Here is a 21,710-nt window from a genome sequence, read left to right as displayed (position 1 = left end):
CTATAAAATCATCATGGAGAAAGCCAATATATGCCTTCCAGATAATTGTCAGGGAAAGTACTTCACACTTTGAGTCTTTTCATTTTCATAATAATAATATATTCTATGTACTTTCTTAAACTCAACAGAATCAAATAGATTTAAACTATGAGATGGTGCTAAATGTTTAGATACTGATCTTAACATAGTCCTCAAAATACTTGGGGGAAAATTCCGGACATCAACTTAATTTTACTCAAAAAGGCAGAATAAAATATACATAGCTTTCTGGCTTCCTAAGCAACACACTACAACTGATTTTACATGAAATCTTTTAGTGTCTCAAAAAGTTATAGCTGAAGGCCGGGCGCTGTGGCTCATGTGTGTAATCCCAGCACTTTGGGAGGCTGAGGTGGGTGGATCGCCTGAGGTCAGGGGTTCAAGAACAGCCTGACTAACATGGTGAAACCCCGTCTCTACTAAAAATACAAAATTAGCTGGGCGTGGTGGCACATGCCTGTAATCCCAACTACTTGGGAGACTGAGGCAGGAGAATTGCTTGAACCCAGGAAGGGAAGGTTGCAGTGAGCCGAGATCGCATTATTGCACTCTAGCCTGGACAACAAGAGCGATACTCCACATGGAAAAAAAAAAAGCTGCAGCTGCTTCTATGACAGATTTGTTTCCCCTCCAAGAAATTGTATTGATTGTTGCTTTTGATCAGCTTAATTCTCCCCTTTATCCTTAGTAATGGAAGCCTAATTTTCAGCTGGGCACTCTGCAATCCAGAATAAGACACACTTTCCAGCCTTCTTTGCCTAGGTTTTGCCTATGACATACTTACTAAGTGATTTTTGGAGAGGCTGCTCAAAAGGAGGTGACTGAACTGGGATAAGCCTCTTTTTGTTCCTCTGCCTTTTGTCCACATTTTGCATGTGATAACTGGAGCTTCAGCAGCCATCAAGGATGGACTAATTATCTCCAGCCCTTTTCTATTAGAGAGAAAAATAAACTTGTATGAAGTCACTCATGCTTTTTTGTTTTTAAATTATATGCAGCTGAATCTAGTCCCAATCACTGCATGAGGGTTCACTGATCTTTTCACATTGGAAGACCAAGAAGTCTTCTCCTGACAGGAATACCCTCTGCAGTTACTAACGATTAGTAAGTGGTATTTGTCACTCTGGTGATATGTTTTGGAGTGGACGCCCCTAATTTTAATATTCTTCATCTATGACATTCTGGTATTCACAATATAAAGATCATGATCTCCTCTCCAAGCTGACTTTATTGTTTAACTTCCGAAGTATTCCACGACAAGCAACATTTCAAAATTGCATCATCAATATTAAAGGGAAAAAGTCCAATTTCTTTCAGCAGACATTTACTGAATAGTGTCTATGCAGCAACCACTATACTGGCACTGGAGTTATCAAGTCAGACAGTTGCTCTTCAGATTAATTCAGCAAGGTTCATTCAAATTACTCATGAAATCTCTTTCAAAGTCTAAGTAAAACATTGATTTATAACTTGAATCTTGACATAATGTGGTGGAGAATGGGGATGGGAAATGGTAAAATTACATGAAGCTAAACCTGAAGGCAAGTTCTAAAGTTCACCATCAAAAATTATCTTTGCTTTTGAAAATGCTTCCACTGGGGAAGGAAGGGGTAAGGCCAGTGGGAGGAATGAGGTGAAGCCACTGGGGGAAAATGTTCACCATTAACCTGTACTTTAAGACACCTTTGAGAGTAATATACTTCCAAACATCATCAATTTTATTTCATAGGAGTAAGTTGCTATAGCATATACAAAAATATCAATCTTCCCTTGTTCTGCTTAAGCCTGCAAATCTGTGGGCACTTGATTCACTGCTAACTTCAAAACCCTTACTCAGTCATGAAGCTCTCTATTGCTTAGAGTATATAATCACGCAGTTATGTTAAATGCTCTGAGATGTCCTGCAGTGAAGAATGCTGTTTAACTTTGATCCTAGCATATCATCTAGAGTGAAATTATTGTGGTCCAAAGCTGTCTTCAAGGAAAGCAAAGGAGAGGGAATAGACGCAGGGAGCCTCCAACTCAGCCCCCAAGAATTTTCTGATGCCACAGTGGGCTACGGTGACTTTTCCTAAAGTGCTGTTTGCTAGTCAATGTGCCTTCTCTGATGTTCTACAAGGAGAGAACACCTTATCAAGCCAGTTTGTCTTTGTGGTGATATCTCTGATGTTGAAAAAGACCTGACCTTTGCCTGAAGGCTTCTCCACATTCACTACACTGATAGGGTTTTTCTTCATTGTGGATTCTTACATGCTGAGCAAGGTGTGAGTTTAGTCGGAAGGCTTTCTGGCATATGTTACACTTGAAAGGTTTTTCTCCAGTATGAATTCTGTGGTGTCGAATAAGGTCTGAGGTCAAACTGAAAGCTTTTCCACACTCATTACATTGATGGCTTTTGGAGTGACTATGGATTCTCTGATGGTGGGTGAGGAGTAAGGCCTGACTAAAGGTTTTTCCACACTCCTTGCACTCACAGGGCTCCTCCTGACTGTGAATTCTCTGGTGTCGATTAAGGTGAGAGCTGCGCCTAAAATTTTTTCCACAATGGATACATAGATAAGGTTTCTCTCCAGTATGAATTCTGAGATGTTCCAAAAGGCCTGCATTCTGGCTAAAGACTTTGCCACACTCATTGCACTGATAAGGCTTCTCACCAAGATGGATTTTCTGATGTCTGACGAGGTGTGAACTCCTCTGAAAGGCTTTCCCACACTCATGACACTGATGACCTTTCTCTCTAGAGAGGACTTTCTTATGTCCTGTAAGACTAGAACTCTGACACACATCAGACTCGCAGAGTTTCTTTCCCGTGTGTGTACTCGCATGTTCAATCAGGTCCGAGTGCTGGATGAATCCCCGCCCACGTTCTAAGCATTTATACTCAGTCTTCTCTTTGGGCTTGGCCTGCTGCCTTTCCAAGTTAGAGCCCTCATTATGAGCCTCCATGGGTTCAGATATTTTCCCAGATGACTCTTCTCTTCCACAAGAGTCTGTTACTACAACAAGCTTCCCATTCTCAATCCTTGTCTCCTCACCTGCAATATTAAATATATACCACCAATTACTTGTCTTTTGATGCTTGGGGAAAGGAATCTGCAACTAAAAGGAAAAAAAAAATTTAATGAAGCCATGTGTGCAAAGTAAAAACATTGTAGATGCTTGTGACTGTATAAAATAGTTACAGAATGGTACACAAGACATTGTTAACTGTGACTGCCTTTGGGGAAAGATGGGGAATTCTGGTGGGAGGTGACTTATTTTAAATAGTTTAAATTTTATCATGGGATACCACACACAGAGAAGCTAGCAAGCAATCAAATAAACTGTCTTAAAGGGCATGGCTGTACAGTCTTGAAGATAACTTGTCACATGGAAAATAAAAAAAGCTAGGTTAATTGAGGCCCCCAGGGCCCATAAGAAAGGGATGACATTTTAACTGAAAATGAAGAAATGTAGATGTGGTGCCAATTTTATCACTAACTGTGTAATCTTAAAAAAGTAAGGTAAATTATCTGGGCTCTGTGTCCTCATCAATAAAGAAAGAATAATGTACTATAATAAGACCTTGACAATAACATGAAGTTCACAAAAATGCCTTCGCCTTTCCTAATCTCCTTGGACTGCAGTAACTGCTCTCCTGTGTGGTTGAACAGAGCTTTTATCTCAACACTATGATAATTTATTCATGTCTATCTCTCTCCCTGCACCCCTGATGCACAATGCCGCAGGAGACTGTAAGCACATGCGGAGCAGACTTTGTTTTCTCTAGCACAGAGCCTGGTACATAACAGACATTAAACAAATATTTACTAAATAAATGGCCTGTGTCCTAAGGGTGAAATTAAATGAAAATAGAGAAAACTTAAGCTCAGATACACAAGCAGATGGGTGAGAAGAATGTGAAGTTTTTTGTTTTGTTTCGTTTTATATTTTTATTTACCAGTTTTTCTTGTAGCTAAGGATAACTCTTTAAAGGCTAGGAGCATGACTGGGGATGCAAAGTCAGAATGAGAAAGTAAAAGGAAAGCTGGATGGAGAAAATAGAAGAAAGAGACTCTAAGCAGCACTAATAACAAACAAAAGAGGGTTAATCAGTGTAAGCAAGTTAATTCAGCAGATTATTAAAAAGGAGAAAGTGGATGACAGCTGAAAGGAAAAATGAAAGTGAAGGGATTAGTAAAGAGACATCAGAGAAAGGAAGGTCACAGGTGGGGAGTGAAGAAATTAAAAATTTGTACATAGTAATAATGTACTGTGTACAAAGACCCTCTACAACAGAATGAAGTATTCAATCCTACACAGGGGCAGGGGGCAGGAGTGAGAGATTAAGGGAAAGGAATAAGACTCTTCCAGTAATGACATAATCACATATACAACTTTAAAAAAGCAAGAGAGGATGAAACCAAAAAACAACCTGAACTTTGAATATAAAATAACATTTTTAACAGATCCAGAGGGTAAGGGACATTTTCAAGAGTCTACTGACATTACATTCACTTTTTTTGAGACATGGTCTTCCTCTGTTGCCAAGGCTGGAGTACAGTGGTGCAATCGCATAGCTCACTGCAGTCTTGAACTCCTGGGCTCAAGCAATCCTTTTGCCTCAGCCTCCCAAGTGGCTAGAACTACAGCTGCATGCCACCACGCCTAGCTATTTATTTATTTTTTGTAGAGGACAGGGTTTCACTGTGTTGCCCAAGCTGGTCTCAAACATCTGGCTTCAAGCAATCCTCCCACTTTGGCTTCCCAAAGTAGTGGGATTACGGCAGCCACATTTACTTTTTGTATTTAAACTATACACCCATCACTGATTACATGGTAATCATTTCTGCAAGGCTATTGAGAAAAGGTAGGCCCCTTTCTTTCAGCTACTTTATTCAGGATGCTCCCAGAAGAAAGGTAACTTTGAAGCTGACTTGGAAATTGAACAGAGGAATAGGCAGCATGTAAAGCATGATTTTAGATATAAAACCAGCCATTCATCAAACAGACATTTATTGAGGGTCTATGCTAGGCCAGGGACTGTAGCTGACTCAGAAAACAAAACAAAACCCCTTCCCTTTTAGTCTGGCAAGAGAAAAAAAGAAGCAAACTAGAAACTACAATATAATGTAATTAGTTCTATGACGAAAAAAAAAAGAAATGAAAAAATGTAAGGAGCAAAAATTAGGAAGAAGAATTTCAGTGACAAAGAAAATAAAGGAGGCTAGGTGAGGTGGCTTGCACCTATAATGCCAGCACTGTGAGAGGCCCAAATGGGAGAAATGCTTAAGACCAGGAATTCAAGACCAGCCAGGGCAACATAGGGAGACCCTGTCTCTACAAATAATAATAATAAAAAGCCAGGTGTGGTGGCACACACACCTGTAGTCCCAGCTACTTGGGAGGCTGAGGTGGGAGGATCACTTGAGCCTGGAAGGTCAAGGCTGTAGTGAGCTATGACTGCACCACTGTACTCCAGCCTGAAGACAGAGCAAGACCCTGTCTCAATAGAAAAAACAACAAAAAAGAAAATATAGAACCAAAAAAAAAAAAAATCCAGGTGACATTTAGAAATGAAAGATAGTGGCCATTTAAAATAATTTGAAGGAAATTTAAAAAAACGAGTAATGAAGCATGTGGCTTTCTTTGACTTGATTAAGAAACTAGCACTACTTGTTTTTTTTTTTTTTTTTTTGAGACGGAGTCTCGTTGTGTCGCCCAGGCTGAAATGTAGTGGTGTGATCTCGGCTCACTGCAATCTCCGCCTCCTGGGTTCAAGCAATTCTCTGCCTCAGCCTCCCGAGTAGCTGGGATTACAGGCACCCGCTACCACACCTGGCTAATTTTTGTATTTTTAGTAGAGACAGTGTTTCATCATCTTGGCCAGGCTGGTCTTGAACTCCTGACCTCGTATATCTACCCGCCTTGGCCTCCCAAAGTGCTGGGTTTACAGTCATGAGCCACCATGCCTGGCCACTACTTGCTTTTTTAAGAGATGTTGCCCAGACTGAAGTGCAGTGGCACAAGCATTGCTCACTGCAGCCTTGAACTGGGCTCAAGTGATCCTTCTCCCTTAGCTTCCCAAGTAGCTGGCCTAGCACTGCTTTTTTTATTCACCCCTACAGTAAGAGGAAGAAGAGCAAGGTGAAGGTTCAGGTTCCCTTTGTACCCTTTCCTTGCTATTTTGTTCAGCTAAAATGTTTGGGGTGATAGACATCTCTTATCTCTTGATCGTGGTCCTGATTAGACCATAATTATTTCGCATTTGTGAAAACTCATTGACCTGTACTAAAAAGAGTGAATTTTACTACATGTAAATTATGCTTCAGTAAACCTGACTCAAAACAAAAGCAAAAAACAAAATACAAGGGTGCTAAGCACAACCTCAGAGGGAAAGGCACAGTTCACCACATCTCACACACAGAAGATGCAATCCAATTCTTACCCTTCTCTTTCTCAGGCTTTGTAACTTCACACTCAGGCCGAACCTGCTGTTCCTGTACTCCTCTCAGAAGGGCCATCTCCTCCACAAGCATTTTTTGTTTCTTTGCCTGGTCTGGGTCCTAGGGACAATTAGGTATATGGAGGCATAATTAGATATATGTGGGTTTAGGAAACTGCTGTTCAGTAAAACACCTAGGTGTTAAAAAAGAGAACAAAGAGAAACCCCAGAGGGGCAAAGAAAAGAAGATGGGGAATCTGGTGCACAATCAGTTTTCTCCCAGCAAGGGCCAGGTAAGGTTGAGGTAAGACTTATAGAAATTAACAGCTAGACTGGAAAAAAACTGAATCAAAGCTTAGTAATTCTCCTTCCGCTGATGAACCCATGTCCACCTGTCTGGCCAGAGATCTCAATTCCTGCATTCCTGAAAAAGAGCACATCTGACCCTTACCACCTGTTGTCCTGTTTCTCCAAGATCCAGCTGCAAATCCTCCAGAACAACAACCACGTCCTCCCCACTCTCTGGGTGATGCTCCTGCACCCGGGCCTGGAGCTCCTTAGGCAGGATGATCAGAAACTGCTCCAGCACCAGCAGCTCCAGGATCTGCTCCTTGGTATGGGTCTCGGGCTGTAGCCACTGTTGACAGAGCTCCCGGAGCCGACTTAGTGCTTCTCGAGGTCCTGTGGTCTCTTCATAACGCAACTGCCTGAATTGTTTGCACAATGGCTCCTGTCCAAGGCCTTTACTGTTTCCTTGCAGCTTGAATCCCTGTTCCCAAGTAGAGTAGTGATCCTCCCTCACTATCCGAAGCCCCTCCTTCTTCAGATTCAGGGGAGCCAAGGAATGGGCACTCACCAATGCTGTCGCCATCCCCAGCTTCAGACTGCTCTCCTTGTTTTGGAGAACTTTCTTTGGACTGTATCTTCAGAGACACTCCTAAAAATATAGTAACAAGAATGACAGAAACAGTAATAGTACTGCTAACAAGAACAATAACATTTTCTTGGGTTTATACATTTCCTGTTATCCATTTTTTCTCTATGAAACAACCATTTCTAAACATACATACAGAAGGAAAAAACTATCTTACAGAATACTATCTAATGTAGAAGGAATAATAGATTTGAAAAATCACCATTTCGTAGCCCTCAAAATAACTGAGGCTAGGCACTGTGGCTCACACTTGTCATCTCAGCACTTTGGGAGGCTGAGGTGGGAAGACTGCTTAAGCCCAGGAGTTTGAGTCCAGCCTGGGCAACATAGTGACACTGGGCATGGTGGCACACGCCTGTAATCCCAGCTACTCGGGAGGCTGAGGAGGGAGAACTGCTTGAGCCCAGGAGTCTGAGTTCAGCCTGGGCAACCACAGCAAGACCTATATCAAGAAAGGAAGAAAAGAGAGAAAAAGAATGAAAGAAAGAAAAAAAAAGAAAAGAAAAAAGACAAGTGAAAGACAAGGAAATAGAGAAAGTTTTTTTAGACAAAGAAAAAGACAGCATAAAGCTGTTGGATGTTCAATGTAGTAGTTAGTTATGGCTAGGAAAACGTTATATGGAGCCGGAATCCTGGGAAACATCTACATATAAGAAACAGAAGTGAGATGGAACTGGAAAGGTAGGAGGAGAAAAAAGACAATAGTATCCAGAAGGTCAAGGAGGTCTATTTCTGTAAATGTGGAATGGTGGAAAGACCCTGGGCCTTAGACAGGCCTGGGTTCCAATCCAGCCCTGTCACTTACATGTTGTGACCTGGGGCAAGTTACTTATCCTTTTGGACTTAGTTTACTCATTTGTAAAATGAAGATAATACCTAATTCACAGAAGTTTTGAGGTAAATGAGATAATTCTAAAGAACAGAAGGAATTCACTGATTTATAAGGGAAATGATATGAGCACAGTGTTCAAGAGTGTAAATGCTATAAGATGGTGAATTAATCTAAGACCTGGTATAGACACTTGATTCAAAAACAAAGATGTCATTAGTGACCTCTGTGAAGGTAATTTTGTTAGTAAGAATAGCTAGCCTGCCATAGGAAATGAGAAAATGGAGAGTGAGCATAAATGACAAATTTCAAAAAAGTAATACATTGAATAGAACAAGAAAGATAGGGCAGAAACTAGAAAGGGCTAATGTAGAGTATAAGTATGTTTGTGACTTCAATTACTGTCCTTATGCTGATGATTTCCTTATTCTTCAGGTCAGATATCTCAAGTGTCAGACTTGAATTTACTTCTGCCTATTTGGGACCAGCATACCCTACAGAAGCCTCTCAAATCCAACATGTTAAAAATGAACTCAGACAATTCCCTATCATCCTTTGGGGCAGGCCCGTGGTATGTGGGGATTTAGCATTCTTGATTTTGACTATGCTTGAGTATCCCTATAGATCAGTGAAATACCATCTGTCAGCTGCTGACACATGCCTTTGAATCAATGGGCATGCGGTAAGTGGGAGAATGGGAGAAGGCTCACTTAATCAGTGGCTTAACCTCCAAACAGTTCCCTGTTGCATATTCCTGAATGTGTATATAGTTAACACTTCCCAGCTGATAATTATTTTTCTTAGTCAAAATGAACTTAAACTTTAAAAAGCCAATTCCTAGTATTCTTAATATAAGTAAAAAAGTCCAAGAAAGTGATGATTATCAGTGAAACCCCGTGTCTGCTGAAAATACAAAAAATTAGCTGAGTGTGGTGGCACATGCCTGTAGTCCTACTCGGGAGGCTAAGGCAGGAGAATCACTTGAATCCGGGAGGTGGAGGTTGCAGTGAGCTGAGATCACGCCACTGCACTCCAGCCTGGACGACAGTGAGACTCTGTCTCAAACAAAGTGATGATTATTAGCCAGAAAATAAAAGATTGGTATTGTAATGGTTAATTTTATGTGTCAACTTAACTGGGCCACAGGGTGCTCAGATATTTGGTCAAACATTATTCTGGAATGTTCTCCAATTCTCTTGGAATGAGATTAACATTTAAATTGGTAGACTGGCCCTCGCCCTCCCCCTCCCCCTCCCTCTCCCTCCTTCGGTCTCCCTCTCCCTCCCCCTCTCCCTCCTTTGGTCTCCCTCTCCTTCTTTCTTCGATCTCCCTCTGTTACCGAAGCTGGACTGTACTGCCGTGATCTCAGCGCGTTGCAACCTCCCTGCCTCGGGCTCCTGTGATTCTCCTGCCTCGGCCTGCCGAGTGCCTGGGATTGCAGGCGCGCACTGCCACACCTGACTGGTTTTTGTATTTTTGGTGGAGACGGGGTTTCCCCGTGTTGACCGGGCTGGTCTCCAGCTCCTGGCCTCCAGTGATCTGCCCGCCTCGGCCTCCCGAGGTGCTCGGATTGCAGACGGAGTCTCGCTCACTCAATGCTCAATGTTGCCCAGGCTGGAGTGCAATGGCGTGATCTCGGCTCGCTACAACCTCCACCTCCCAGCCGCCTGCCTTGGCCTCCCAAAGTACTAAGATTACAGCCTCTGCCCTGCCGCCACCCTGTCTAGGAAGTGAGGAGCGTCTCTGCCTGGCCGCCCATCGTCTGGGATGTGAGGAGCCCCTCTGCCTGGCCGCCCTGTCTGGGAAGTGAGGAGCGCCTCTGCCCGGCCGCCATCCCATATAGGAAGTGAGGAGCGTCTCTGCCCGGCCGCCATCCCGTATAGGAAGTGAGGAGCACCTCTGCCCAGCCGCCCTGTCTGGGAAGTGAGGAGCGCCTCTGCCCGGCCGCCCCATCTGGGAAGTGACAAGGGCCTCTGCCTGGCCGCCCCATCTGGGAGGTGAGGAGTGCCTCTGCCCAGCCGCCACCCCGTCTGGGAGGAAGTGAGGAGCGCCTCTGCCCGGTCGCCCCGTCTGGGAGGTGAGGAGCACCTCTGCCCGGCCGCCCCGTCTGGGAAGTGAGGAGCGCCTCTGCCCGGCCACCACCCCGTCTGGGAGGAAGTGAGGAGCGCCTCTGCCCGGCCACCCCTTCTGGGAAGTGAGGAGCGCCTCTACCCGGCCGCCCCATCTGGGAAGCGAGGAGCGCCTCTGCCCGGCCGCCCCATCTGGGAAGTGACGAGGGCCTCTGCCCGGCCGCCCCGTCTGGGAGGTGAGGAGTGCCTCTGCCTGGCCACCCCGTCTGGGAGGAAGTGAGGAGCGCCTCTGCCCGGTCGCCCCGTCTGGGAGGTGAGGAGCACCTCTGCCCAGTCGCCCCGTCTGGGAGGTGAGGAGCGCCTCTGCCCGGCCACCACCCCGTCTGGGAAGTGAGGAGCGCCTCTGCCCGGCCACCACCCCGTCTGGGAGGAAGTCAGGAGCGCCTCTGCCCGGCCACCCCTTCTGGGAAGTGAGGAGCGCCTCTACCCGGCCGCCCCATCTGGGAAGCGAGGAGCGCCTCTGCCCGGCCGCCCCATCTGGGAAGTGACGAGGGCCTCTGCCTGGCCGCCCCGTCTGGGAGGTGAGGAGTGCCTCTGCCCAGCCGCCACCCCGTCTGGCAGGAAGTGAGGAGCGCCTCTGCCCGGTCGCCCCGTCTGGGAGGTGAGGAGCACCTCTGCCCGGCCGCCCCGTCTGGGAAGTGAGGAGCGCCTCTGCCCGGCCACCACCCCGTCTGGGAGGAAGTGAGGAGCGCCTCTGCCCGGCCACCCCTTCTGGGAAGTGAGGAGCGCCTCTACCCGGCCGCCCCATCTGGGAAGCGAGGAGCGCCTCTGCCTGGCCGCCCCGTCTGGGAAGTGGGGAGCACCTCTGCCCGGCCGCCCCATCTGGGAAGTGAGAAGCGCCTCTGCCCGGCCGCCACCCCGTCTGGCAGGAAATGAGGAGCGCCTCTGCCCGGCCGCCCCGTCTGGGAGGAAGTGAGGAGCGCCTCTACCTGGCCGCCCCGTCTAGGAAGTGAGGAGCCCCTCTGCCCGGCTGCCCCGTCTGGGAGGAGAAATTCTTCTGCCTTGGGAGGCTGTTGATCTATGGCCTTGCCCCCAGCCCGGTGCTCTCTGAAACATGTGCTGTGTCAACTCAGGGTTAAATGGATTAAGGGCGGTGCAAGATGTGCTTTGTTAAACAGATGCTTGAAGGCAGCATGCTCATTAAGAGTCATCACCACTCCCTAATCTCAAGTACCCAGGGACACAAACACTGCGGAAGGCCACAGGGACCTCTGCCTAGGAAAACCAGAGACCTTTGTTCATGTGTTTATCTGCTGACCTTCTCTCCACTATTATCCTATGACCCTGCCATATCCCCCTCTCCGAGAAACACCCAAGAATGATCAATAAATACTTAAAAAAAAAAAAAAGAAAATAATACATTAAAAAAATAAAATAAAAAAATAAAAAATTAGCTGAAAAAAATAAAAATAAAAATAAATTGGTAGACTGTAGACTAAAACAGACTGCCCTCCATAATGTTGGTGGACCTCATCCAAGCAGTTAAAAGTCTGACTAGAACAAAAAGGCTGACTCACCCCTGAGTAAGAGAATTCTTCCTGTCTAAAATGCTTCAAACTGAATCATTTTTCTTGCTTTTTTCTTGCCATCAGAGTTGGAACTAAAACAGCTCTTACTGAATCTCAAGCCTATGGCCTTCAGACAGGAACTACACCATCAGCTCTCCTGGTTCTCAGGCCTTTGGGCTTGAGCTGGAACTAAACCATTTGCTCTCCTGGGTCTCCAGCCTGAAAACTCACTCTGAAGATACGGAGACTTGCCAGCCTCCATAATGACCTATGCTAATTCCCTATAGGAAATCTCTTTCTAGATCTCTACCTATCTTTACCAATATAGATACCCTAGTTACACAAATAATGACACAAATACAGGCATATGTATATATATATACATAATTCGTATTATTGTTTATGTATATATACCTGTATTCATATTTTATATATAGACCTGTATTCATATTATTATATCTATAGAGATATCTATATCGATATCAGTATATAAATATATCTATGCCACATACATATATATACTGGTATTTATATCAGTATTGGTATATAAACAAACATGTGGTATGATGTTGATATGTATATATAGGGTATGATGTGTTTTTTCTTTTTTTTTCTTTGAAATGGAGTCTGCCTCTGTTGCCCAGGCTGGAGTACAGCAGCGCAATCTTGGCTCACTGCAACCTCAGCCTCCCGGGTTCAAGTGATTCTCCTCCCTCAGCCTCCTGAGTAGCTGGGATTACAAATGCCTGCCATGACACCCAGCTAATTTTTGTATTTTGAGCAGAGACAGTGTTTCACCATGTTGGCCAAGCTGGTCTCGAATTCCTGACCTCAAGTGATCCACCGTCCTCAGCCTCCCAAAGTGCTGGGATTACAGGCATGAGCCACAGTGCCTGGCTGGGTATGATGCTGAATTAGTGGTGAGTTCATTTCTATAATGTGATTAAATGTATCAAACACAATATATAATAAATAATTTGATAAACTGTTTTGGGAGGAGCTCCATCTACCCAGCTATTTGAGCCAGAAAACTGACCATTCCTTCCTCCTTTCATATCTCATGTATCTGATCAATCAAGTTCTATTGATTCTATTGCTTAAATATCTCTCAAATGAATCCACTTCTCATCCCCTTTGCCATCGTCTTCTCCTACCCAGACCACTGTGACGAACAGACTGGTCTGAGACACCAATCTATTTTCCACGTGCAAACAGTGATCATTCTAAGGAGGATATGAAATATTATTATGTCCCTGCTATGCCTGTTACATGTAATGGCCGATTATTACCCTTAGGATCAAGTTCAAAACATTTAATATGGTTTAAATTGTTTTTTGATCTAAGGAAGTACTTTATTTCCTCAAATTTGCAATACTCCTTCTTGCTCCTTGGCCCTTCCACAGCTTATTCCTTCTGCTTGGACCACCCCCCAACCCTCCAATTTTCTTCTTGTTAATGCCCACTCACACTTCATGTCTCAGCATAATAAAACAATGAGCCAGGACAACTATACTACATGTTTCACACATATTAATTATTTAACCCTCACACAACCCTATAAAGAAGACACTATTCCTAATTTCATCGTGCAGAGAAGGAAATTGAGACAGGGAGAGTTGAACAACTTACATGAGGTACCAAAGCTAAACCTCAGATATTTCCTCCAGTATCTCATGCATCCACAGGCCCAAAACCTTGGATTTATATTTGCCTTCTTACTGTCACACCCTACATCTGACCCAGTAGCAAATATTATTGTCTCTATTTTCAAAGCAGATCATAATCTGATCACTGGCTCAAGATATCCTTATCTCCCACCTGAATTACTTGGAATTTTAAAAAATTACTCTTAACTTTTAAGTTTTCTTGATTCCATTCTTGCCCACTTACAATCTATTATCATCATGAGTCTCCAAGTAAAGATGCTTTAAAACATAAGTCAGATCGTGTTTTCTTCTACTCAAAATCCTCCAAAAACACACACCAAAAAAAGACAAAATTCCTTACACAATACAGTTCTCATTTACTCTACACTCTTCCTCTCCATACCCCAATCTCTCTGACATCATTCCCTACAAAAGTCGCCTTTGTTCACTGCTCCAACCACTCTGGTCTCCCCGTTATTCCTCAAATATGCCAAGCAAGCTCCTGCTTTAAGACCTTTGCACTTGCTATTCCCTCTACCTAGAAAGTTCCTGCCCGCAAAAGCCACTTAGGTCTTTCCACCCACCTCCTTCAGATTTCTGCTCAAATATTACCTTCTCGGTGACGCCTACCTTTAATATCTACTTAAAATTGCGCTGAATGGATGAAAAATATGCAGCAGAAGGTTGTACTCTGTTTACTACATCCACAGCTTCATCACTCTCATAGGCCCCAGGACCGATACCTCCGCTACGGACCCCACCCCCTCGGTCGAGGGACGGTTCTCTGCACCCGCCGGGAAGCAGCTGCTCCCTAGGCCCCTAGGCTACAGTTCCGCCCCAGCCCGGGGCCCAGCTCCAGGGTCCCCTCACCTGGCCAAGGGGCCTCAGAGGAGCCAAACGCTCTGAAACACCGTCTTAGCTCATCGCTGAGTGTCAGCTCTAGCTCTTCGGAGCGCTTTCTTTTCCGCTCTAGGAACGCTGGAGGACCGTGGCTCGATGGTGCTGCCGCTTAGGCATCGCAGAAGGAGACTAACATGGGTACCGCCTGCTGAGGATGGCTGGGAGGGTCATTTCGTTGTGAGCTGAGATTGTTGGTTTTTTGTTTTTGTTTTTGTTTTTTTCTCATTTTAAAGCGGATGTTTATTTTATTCATGTAAAAACAGGCCAGCTCCGTTGAGTGTTATCACAAACAGCCAACATTTTCACTTTGCTCACATAAATAAAACACACATACTTCGCCATTTTTCCCAATTTAAAAATTCATCAAACATAATGGCAAAAATAATTGTCAAAGTATTTCGAAAATTAAACTAAACAATGGACATATGTTTGGATTGAAAGATTTAAGGTAATAAGAAATTAGGGCTATTACTGTGAGAGAAAATAAATCAACAACACTTTGCAATCAATGTAAGTTTCAGGGGGAATAAAAGCAACAGATATCACTTCATCAAAATAAATTCTACAACAGAGAAAAGAAATAGTCTCTCTCTTTCCCACAGTATCACAAACTGGGTTTTTATAGTTTTTGAATAAGATAAACTCTTTGAATGCTTATACATTGCTGGTGGCAACGTAAATTAGTTCTGCCACTGTGGAAAGCAATTTGGAAATTTCTTAAAGAACTTAAAACAGAGCTCTCATTCGACCCAGCAATTCCATTATTGGGTATATACCCAGAGGAATATACTGTTCTACCATAAAGACCATGCATGTGTATGTTCATCACAGCACTTTTCACAATAGCAGAGACATGGAATCAACCTAGATGCCCATCAATGGTGGACTGGAAAAAGAAAATGTGGTACATACACCATGGAATATCATGCAGCCAAAAGAATGAGATCATGTCCTTTGCAGCAACATGGATGCAGTTGGAGGCCATTTATCCTAAGCCAATTAACACAGGGACAGAAAACCAAATACTGCATGTTCTTACTTATAAGTGGGTGCTAAACATTGAGTAGACATGAACACAAACAGGGGAACAACAGACACAAGGACTTCTTGAGGGTGGAGGGTGAGAGGAAGGTGAAGATTGAAAAGTTACCTGTAAGGTACTATGCTACCACCTTGGTGACAAAATCATTTGTACACCAAACCCCAGCAGTATGCACTTTATTCATGTAACATACCTGCACATGTACCCACTGAACCTAAAACAAAAGTTGGAAGAAAGAAAAAAAACCCTTTAAAAAATCTGAACAAACTTTTGTGTTTAACTGATCAGTTGACAGAAGCTTTGAAATATCATTAAATATACAAAACATTGTACTGACATGTAATTTATTCAGTGTTTCAAGCATTGAAGTTATCATAACAGAAAAGAAAAAACAACCAGTTTCATTATCACAAGCAGTTATCTTTTCTTCTTAGGTGTCTGAATGTATCTTTGAAAGCATATTTTTAAAGTAAAAATTAAATATGTTTACTTTAAAACTTTTCATTAGGCCAACAAATCTAGTCAATATAAATGTGTTACTAATTAGAAGTCAATATTCTTTCTTGAACGGAAAACTCATATATCTTATTTTTAATATCTAGAAAAGGACTTTTTCAAAAATTATATAAGGTATAAACATAAAGAAAATTTAATTTAAATAGAAAGTAAATACTATATCCTATTTACTCCCCCTCTAAAATTCCCTACTATGACTAGTTTCTTAAATCTGTCACTTTTATTATCAAGGCTGAGATTATTGCCATTGCATTGGATATCCCAAGAAAATCAAAACCTTTAAAGTAGCTAAACAAAGAAGAGTTTTTTTTTAATTTTCAAAGTGTGCATTTTTCATTTAAACAGTCTGTATCTTTTGGGAGGGGTAGGGGTAGATAAGGTGAGAATAACTCAAAACACTGTTATTACCACGAGAGACAAAATACTACAATACAAATCAATTTTCAAACTTGAGGTTTTCATTTGCCAGGATTATCCTTATTTTTGTAAACTATAGTGATCATGTTCCTGCCAGGTCCATTCATAGGATATTCAAGATAAGAACTTTCTTTTCCATATTATCAGTAGAGATGCTATTGCATTACGAGTCATGCCACCATGCTGCAGCATAAGATTTACAGTTCTTATCTTCTGGTAATGATGCTTCCTGCTCTTCTCTCTGCTTCTACGTATACAGCAAGGTCTCATTCATTACTCTGAGTTTTTAAATAAATTATTTGTCCAGTGATTGTTCTAAACAATCAAAGCCTACAAATGAATCTAACAAATTTATAGCTTAATATTAGGAAACCTATAACTTTAAGTCACCCATATTAGGCTGATAAAGAAAAATCATATAATCTCCACAAATGCTACAATGTCATTTCATAAAACTCAACATATATTTCTGACTAAAAGCAGAAACTCCTAATAAAAAATAAATAGATGGATGATTCCTTTATAAGGCAAAAATAAATACATCTCAAATTTACCAAAAACCTCCCTTATATTTGATGGTGAAATCTTAGACATATCCCCCATAAATTCAGATTAAACTCTAGCTGAATTCGTTAGGCTAAGAATAAAAAGAGCAATTTTGCTAAATCTATAATTTCTTACTCCCTAAATTGCTGGTGGCTAAGGTTAAGAAACACCTTCCCTTGTGCTACAGAACTTTAAAACAAACAAACATTAGACCCCTTATGCCAGTGGGAGATTTTTATATTTTGTGAAACACTACTTTTGATAATTCCACAAAGTCATATAATAATGGTCTGTGAGAACATTAATGCTATTTCATAAAATGTATCAATTGTAAATCAGCACAGCCTCACTAGTTTGCTTTCTTAGGCTGTTTCTCAGCACTGAATAAAACTCAGTGTAACTCTAGTGGCTAAGACAAGTTATTTGATCTGTTCAACTTCCTGCTTGAGCAGAGTGAAATAATAAAGTGATTCTGATGGTTTCTTGAAATGTAAACGTAATACAAAATTTTCATTATACTGTTTTTCTTCTATTTCACAATCCATAGCTACATACTCTGGGCAAAACTACTTCAAAGGAAAAGTTGTAACCCTTTTTATTAGCTCCCCTGAGACAACAGTGATCTGCAGCCAAATTCCAACTCTTGAAATCTCTTTTAAGGCAGATTTATTGGCCAAGTCCCTCTCTAACAGCAACATTAAATGGCAAGTTAAGCATAACTACAGCAAAAAAGCTATCATGAGTATTCCACTGTAGGCATTAGACATACTGTTTGTTGCATGGTGTGTATTTTATCTTTCTGGGAAAGAAGCTCACCGATCTTACCTTGGCTTATTTAGAAGTCAGTTTCTCAGCTGCATCTTCTTCCAAGCGAGAAAGATAAAGATATTTGTTTAGCCACTGTTAGAAAACCTTTTTAGGCTTTAAAGGGCATTATAGTCAAGTGTCTCTCAGAAAAACAAGTCAAAGGTAAATAACACAGAGTTATATTTGCAAGATATTTGATAAAGATCTAATTTATTAAAGAGTTTTTATGACCAGTTAAGAAAAAAGACCAACAACGCTATAGAAGAATGGACAAAGGTTATCAGAGGACAAAGGTTATCAAAGACTCGTAAATACATCTATGAAAAGATGCTCTGTCTTACTCTTAATAATAAATACAAATAAAATGCCATTTTCACCTTAGATTGGGAAAGATCAAAAGGTTTGAAAATACAATATTGGTGATGATGTTGGTGAGTGTGTAAACATAGAAGGTGGTGTTGCAATATCTATTAAAATTTAGAAGCACACAGAGCTTAAATCTGGCATTCTTAGACTTTCCTTGACCACTATATCAAAAAAGTTCCCCCCAATTCTGTCTCTAGCCCGTTACTTTCTTCACATCATACTGTAATTTGTAATTTTTGTCTGTTGGCTTTTGTAAGTCTGTCTCCCCCAGTAAAATGTAAAATTCTATGATGGCAAGGAGCAAGTCTAACTTGTTTCTTGGTTTATCCCCAGTACCAGCCATAGTGCTTAATACATAGGAAGCACCTGATATTTTCCCTGTGTTTCAATAATTCTGTTTTGAGGTTAGCATTTCTAGATGACCAAAAGGATTCTTTTTGACCTAATATTCATCTATTTTTAGATGAATATGCTACAGATATACTGTCACATATCCACAGAGGCTTTCAATATAGTGCTCTGTGATAGTAAAATACAGAAAAACATCTTAACCATCCAACAAAATATGGTGCTTTCATATAATGGAATACTACAAGGTTATCTAAAAGAAAGGAAGATTCATATGTATTGATATAAAACATCTCCAGGATGTATTAATTGAAAAGAGCAAGGTGTCAATCCATGTGTATAATGTGGTATAGTTTGTTCTAAAAATGGAAATATGCACATGTAACAGCATGTCTATCACCAATATGCCACAACCCCCTTTGGCGAAAATCTCAAGCTGGTGTGGTCCAGTATCAGCCATGTCACATCCTGTGGAAGGGTAAATGTGCCCTTCCACATCACACTGCCCTGCCAGATTCTAGAACCCCGTGTGTGTGTGTGTGGTGTGGGTGTGTGTGTGTGTGTGTGTGTGTGTGTGTGTGTGTGTGTGTGTGTGTGTGTGTGTGTGTGTGTGTGTGTGTGTGTGTGTGTGTGTGTGTGTGTGTGTGTGTGTGTGTGTGTGTTTCTAGGTCTCGCTATGCTATTCAGGCTGCTCTTGAACTCCTAGCCGTAAGCAGTTCTCCCACCTCAGTCTCCGAAAGTGCTGGGATTACAGGCAAGCCATCATGCCTGGGCCTTCTTCTTTATACCTTATCATTTTTTTCTTTCTCTTGCTAGTCTAGGTGGCCCTAATCTACTCAAGCACTCTGATCTTCATCTTTTATATCTCTTTTTATGAATAAATGAATAAACCCTATATCGTCTTAAATTAGAATTTGACTTCTAATAGTCAAAGCCAAGCTTTTCGTCAAGAAAATGTTCACTTTTAGCACATGTACTTTCATTATATGTTTTTTAAAAAATCATTCGAAACTGTAGTAGGCATTTATTGGTTGTCTATCCCCCTTGCCCAAAATTACCCTGATTTTCATTCAAGAATCCATTCCTCTATAACTGGTCTATGACTCCACAGATAAGCCATTCTATTTCCTAAGCAACAACACTTGTTTTGAGTGGGCATGTGACCCAAGCTTATCCCATTATGGTGACTCTCTGGATTCTTGTTTGGATTAGCAACTAAGAAATGTTCTCTCTTCAGAGGTGGACCAGAAAAAAGATAACCAAACTCAAAAGCTTTGGCAGCCCTTTTGTTATATAAGGGAAACCAGCCCAAGGAAGATGACCCTTGGAGAAAAAAAAGTGGAGAAGAAAACCAATGTCCAATTAAAGCCATGCAGAAAATCCTTCTTCTAGACTTTTCATTTGTAAGAGCCACTAAATCTTTTCTATTTTCTAAGCCAGTCTGTTAACTGAAAGTAGAAGTATACACTTGATTGAATCCTTTGTTCTTTCTGGGCTTCTTTTGGTCCCCCTGGGGCAAATGAATGGCAAAACAGAGTAACAAGTGAAAAAAAACTTTAATAGCTTTTAATCTTTACGCTGCAACATATACCCTTGTATATGCACAGAATGTATATTCTGTATATAAGACACCAAAAATATATATTTTGGGGGGAAAGGTGTCAGGGGCTAAAGTGAAAGATTCACTTTTTACTAACTCTCCTCCTATAATGGTTGAATATTTTTAAAACCATGTGCACATATTACTTTTTAAAGTTAAAATAACAAAAAATAAGCTGCTAAGGATATCTCAAAAGAAGCTTTTTCCTGAGGGACTTACTAATATGGTAAGTACAGTAGCACTGTAAAGTCTTTTAACACTTTTGGTCACGTAAAATTCTTGTTGTTAAAAGTCCTGCTGTGCAACAAATCATTACTTGTCATCTTTCCCTTTTGTCTTTTTGTACACCATCTCTCGGAAACTGGCTAAAATCTTATTTTCTCTCTTTCGTCTCTCTTCCTGGTTAAAGGATGCAAGAGCTCTCTTCTCATCAGCACTGTAGATCTGGTTCTCCTTACGCAGTCGTACAGCCTCCATTCTGCGATGCCTGCTACCACTCATGACATAACCTGAGCATTCAAAAGAAGCGATCTCTTCACTTGTCAACCCAATCTCACCTCTTCGTGGGATTCGCTTTCCAGCTTTTACATACTCAGCCATAGCTGCACCTTCACCGGGGAGCAAAGCATGGCCATAGTTCAAAGGTTTTTCATCTTGAGAGGTATGTATTATAGGTGCTTCTGGCCCTATTAAATCCATAGTATCTGCCACATTTGGCTGCTCCACCCAGGTGGCTTCTGACAACTCCTCTTCTGAGTCTTTACAGCTTGAGTCACTGGATTCTTTTTTGGTCTTCTTATTCTTCTTTTTCTTTGTTTTGTGTTTCTTTTTCTTCTTTTTCTTCTTGGCTTTAACTCTCTTTTTATCATCATCAGAGTTAGAATTTGTGTCAGACTCTGAGTTACTGTCACTATCAGAATATTTCCTATGCTTTCTTTTAGACGACTTATTCTTTCTTTTTTTCTTGTTTGTTGAACGACTGGTCTTCTTTTTCCTATGTTCTTCCGAGTTGGAATCTGAACTGCTGCTTTTCTGATGCGTTACCTCTTCTTCATCCTCAACTGGGGTATGTTCGTCAGAATCTGGCTCAGGGAACTTTGGAGACGGCCCCCACACTTCAGGCGCTCCCAACTCCCCAATCCTCTCTCTCTCCTTCAGCCGCCTCTGCCGATAGCTCTCCTCCTTCTCGTAGTCTTCCGCTGACTGCCGTTCTTCTGCATAGCAGTGATGATGGTAGCGATATCCACTATACGAGGTCGACCAGGAGGACGCGAAGGCGTAGTTGCGGAATCTTGGGGGCCGCCCTCGCGACCCAGAGCGACTAAGGGGGTAAAGAGCGCCCACGTCCGACTCACTCCAAGGAGGCCTGCGGCCCTCACGGCCGCGGGAGTGAGAGCGGGAACGGCCATCCCAAGAGGAACATCTGCTCTGCGGGGATGGTGGGCTCCCCGAGGAGCTCCGTCGCCTTCTCCGAGAGCCCATGATGTCCTCAGAATAGCTGGACCGGGATACTGGGAGCAAGAGCCGCGCCTCAACGCTGGGCGGTTACTACAGACCCAGAGGCTGGCTGGTGATTCGCGGCCACGCAGGCGCACTAGAATCGGCCTCCCACGCACGGCTTCCGCTTCCTGTCAGTTACCAAACGGAAAACGAATCCGC

At 42.4% G+C, this 21,710-nt stretch overlaps 3 protein-coding genes across 9 annotated transcripts in view; all 3 read right to left on the bottom strand.

Moving 5' to 3' along the window:
* The window catches only part of PGBD1 (piggyBac transposable element derived 1), a 67,554-nt gene extending 53,113 nt beyond the window's left edge, over nucleotides 1-14,441 (bottom strand). Inside the window, 3 exon segments of the mRNA NM_001133884.1 lie at nucleotides 6,467-6,584; nucleotides 7,320-7,400; nucleotides 14,380-14,441. The gene's annotated coding sequence lies outside the window, so the exon portion shown is untranslated.
* On the bottom strand, nucleotides 1,250-14,557 carry ZSCAN26 (zinc finger and SCAN domain containing 26). Of its 7 annotated transcripts, none has more exons than XM_024248849.3 (5): nucleotides 14,380-14,557; nucleotides 7,320-7,400; nucleotides 6,915-7,232; nucleotides 6,467-6,584; nucleotides 1,250-3,074 (listed from the first exon to the last, which is right to left on the bottom strand). In XM_024248849.3, exons 2-5 carry the CDS (start codon nucleotides 7,332-7,334, stop codon nucleotides 2,173-2,175), a joined length of 1,353 nt encoding a protein of 450 aa, XP_024104617.1. In that variant the 5' UTR covers nucleotides 7,335-7,400; nucleotides 14,380-14,557; the 3' UTR covers nucleotides 1,250-2,172. The 7 variants fall into 7 exon arrangements, with proteins under 7 accessions (XP_024104617.1, XP_063581479.1, XP_009239826.1 ...); XM_063725409.1 differs by having other exon boundaries at nucleotides 6,918-7,232; nucleotides 14,380-14,551; XM_009241551.4 differs by having other exon boundaries at nucleotides 6,915-7,400; nucleotides 14,380-14,551.
* Nucleotides 14,558-17,930: 3,373 nt separating this feature from the next.
* NKAPL (NFKB activating protein like) lies at nucleotides 17,931-21,702 on the bottom strand. The gene has a single exon (XM_002816565.4). It carries the CDS (start codon nucleotides 21,531-21,533, stop codon nucleotides 20,364-20,366), a length of 1,170 nt encoding a protein of 389 aa, XP_002816611.1. The 5' UTR covers nucleotides 21,534-21,702; the 3' UTR covers nucleotides 17,931-20,363.
* Nucleotides 21,703-21,710: the final 8 nt, after the last annotated feature.

The sequence above is a fragment of the Pongo abelii genome, chromosome 5 (assembly GCF_028885655.2).
Source record: "Pongo abelii isolate AG06213 chromosome 5, NHGRI_mPonAbe1-v2.0_pri, whole genome shotgun sequence".
Taxonomy (NCBI): domain Eukaryota; kingdom Metazoa; phylum Chordata; class Mammalia; order Primates; family Hominidae; genus Pongo; species Pongo abelii.
The sequence above is the reverse complement of the archived record's forward strand: the minus strand, read 5'-3'. Positions and strand labels throughout refer to the sequence as shown.

What these genes read in the sequence shown, in the direction of transcription:
- ZSCAN26 (XM_009241551.4), bottom strand. Translation starts at nt 7,334, where the DNA reads ATGGCGACAGCATTGGTGAGTGCCCATTCCTTGGCTCCCCTGAATCTG. An exon ending in GAGAAACAGGACAACAGGTG is followed by an intron (nt 6,585 to 6,914) that starts GTAAGGGTCAGA and finishes AATTGTCCCTAG; the next exon opens with GACCCAGACCAGGCAAAGAA. An exon ending in AAAGCCTGAGAAAGAGAAGG is followed by an intron (nt 3,075 to 6,466) that starts GTAAGAATTGGA and finishes TTAATATTGCAG; the next exon opens with GTGAGGAGACAAGGATTGAG.
- NKAPL (XM_002816565.4), bottom strand. Translation starts at nt 21,533, where the DNA reads ATGGGCTCTCGGAGAAGGCGACGGAGCTCCTCGGGGAGCCCACCATCC.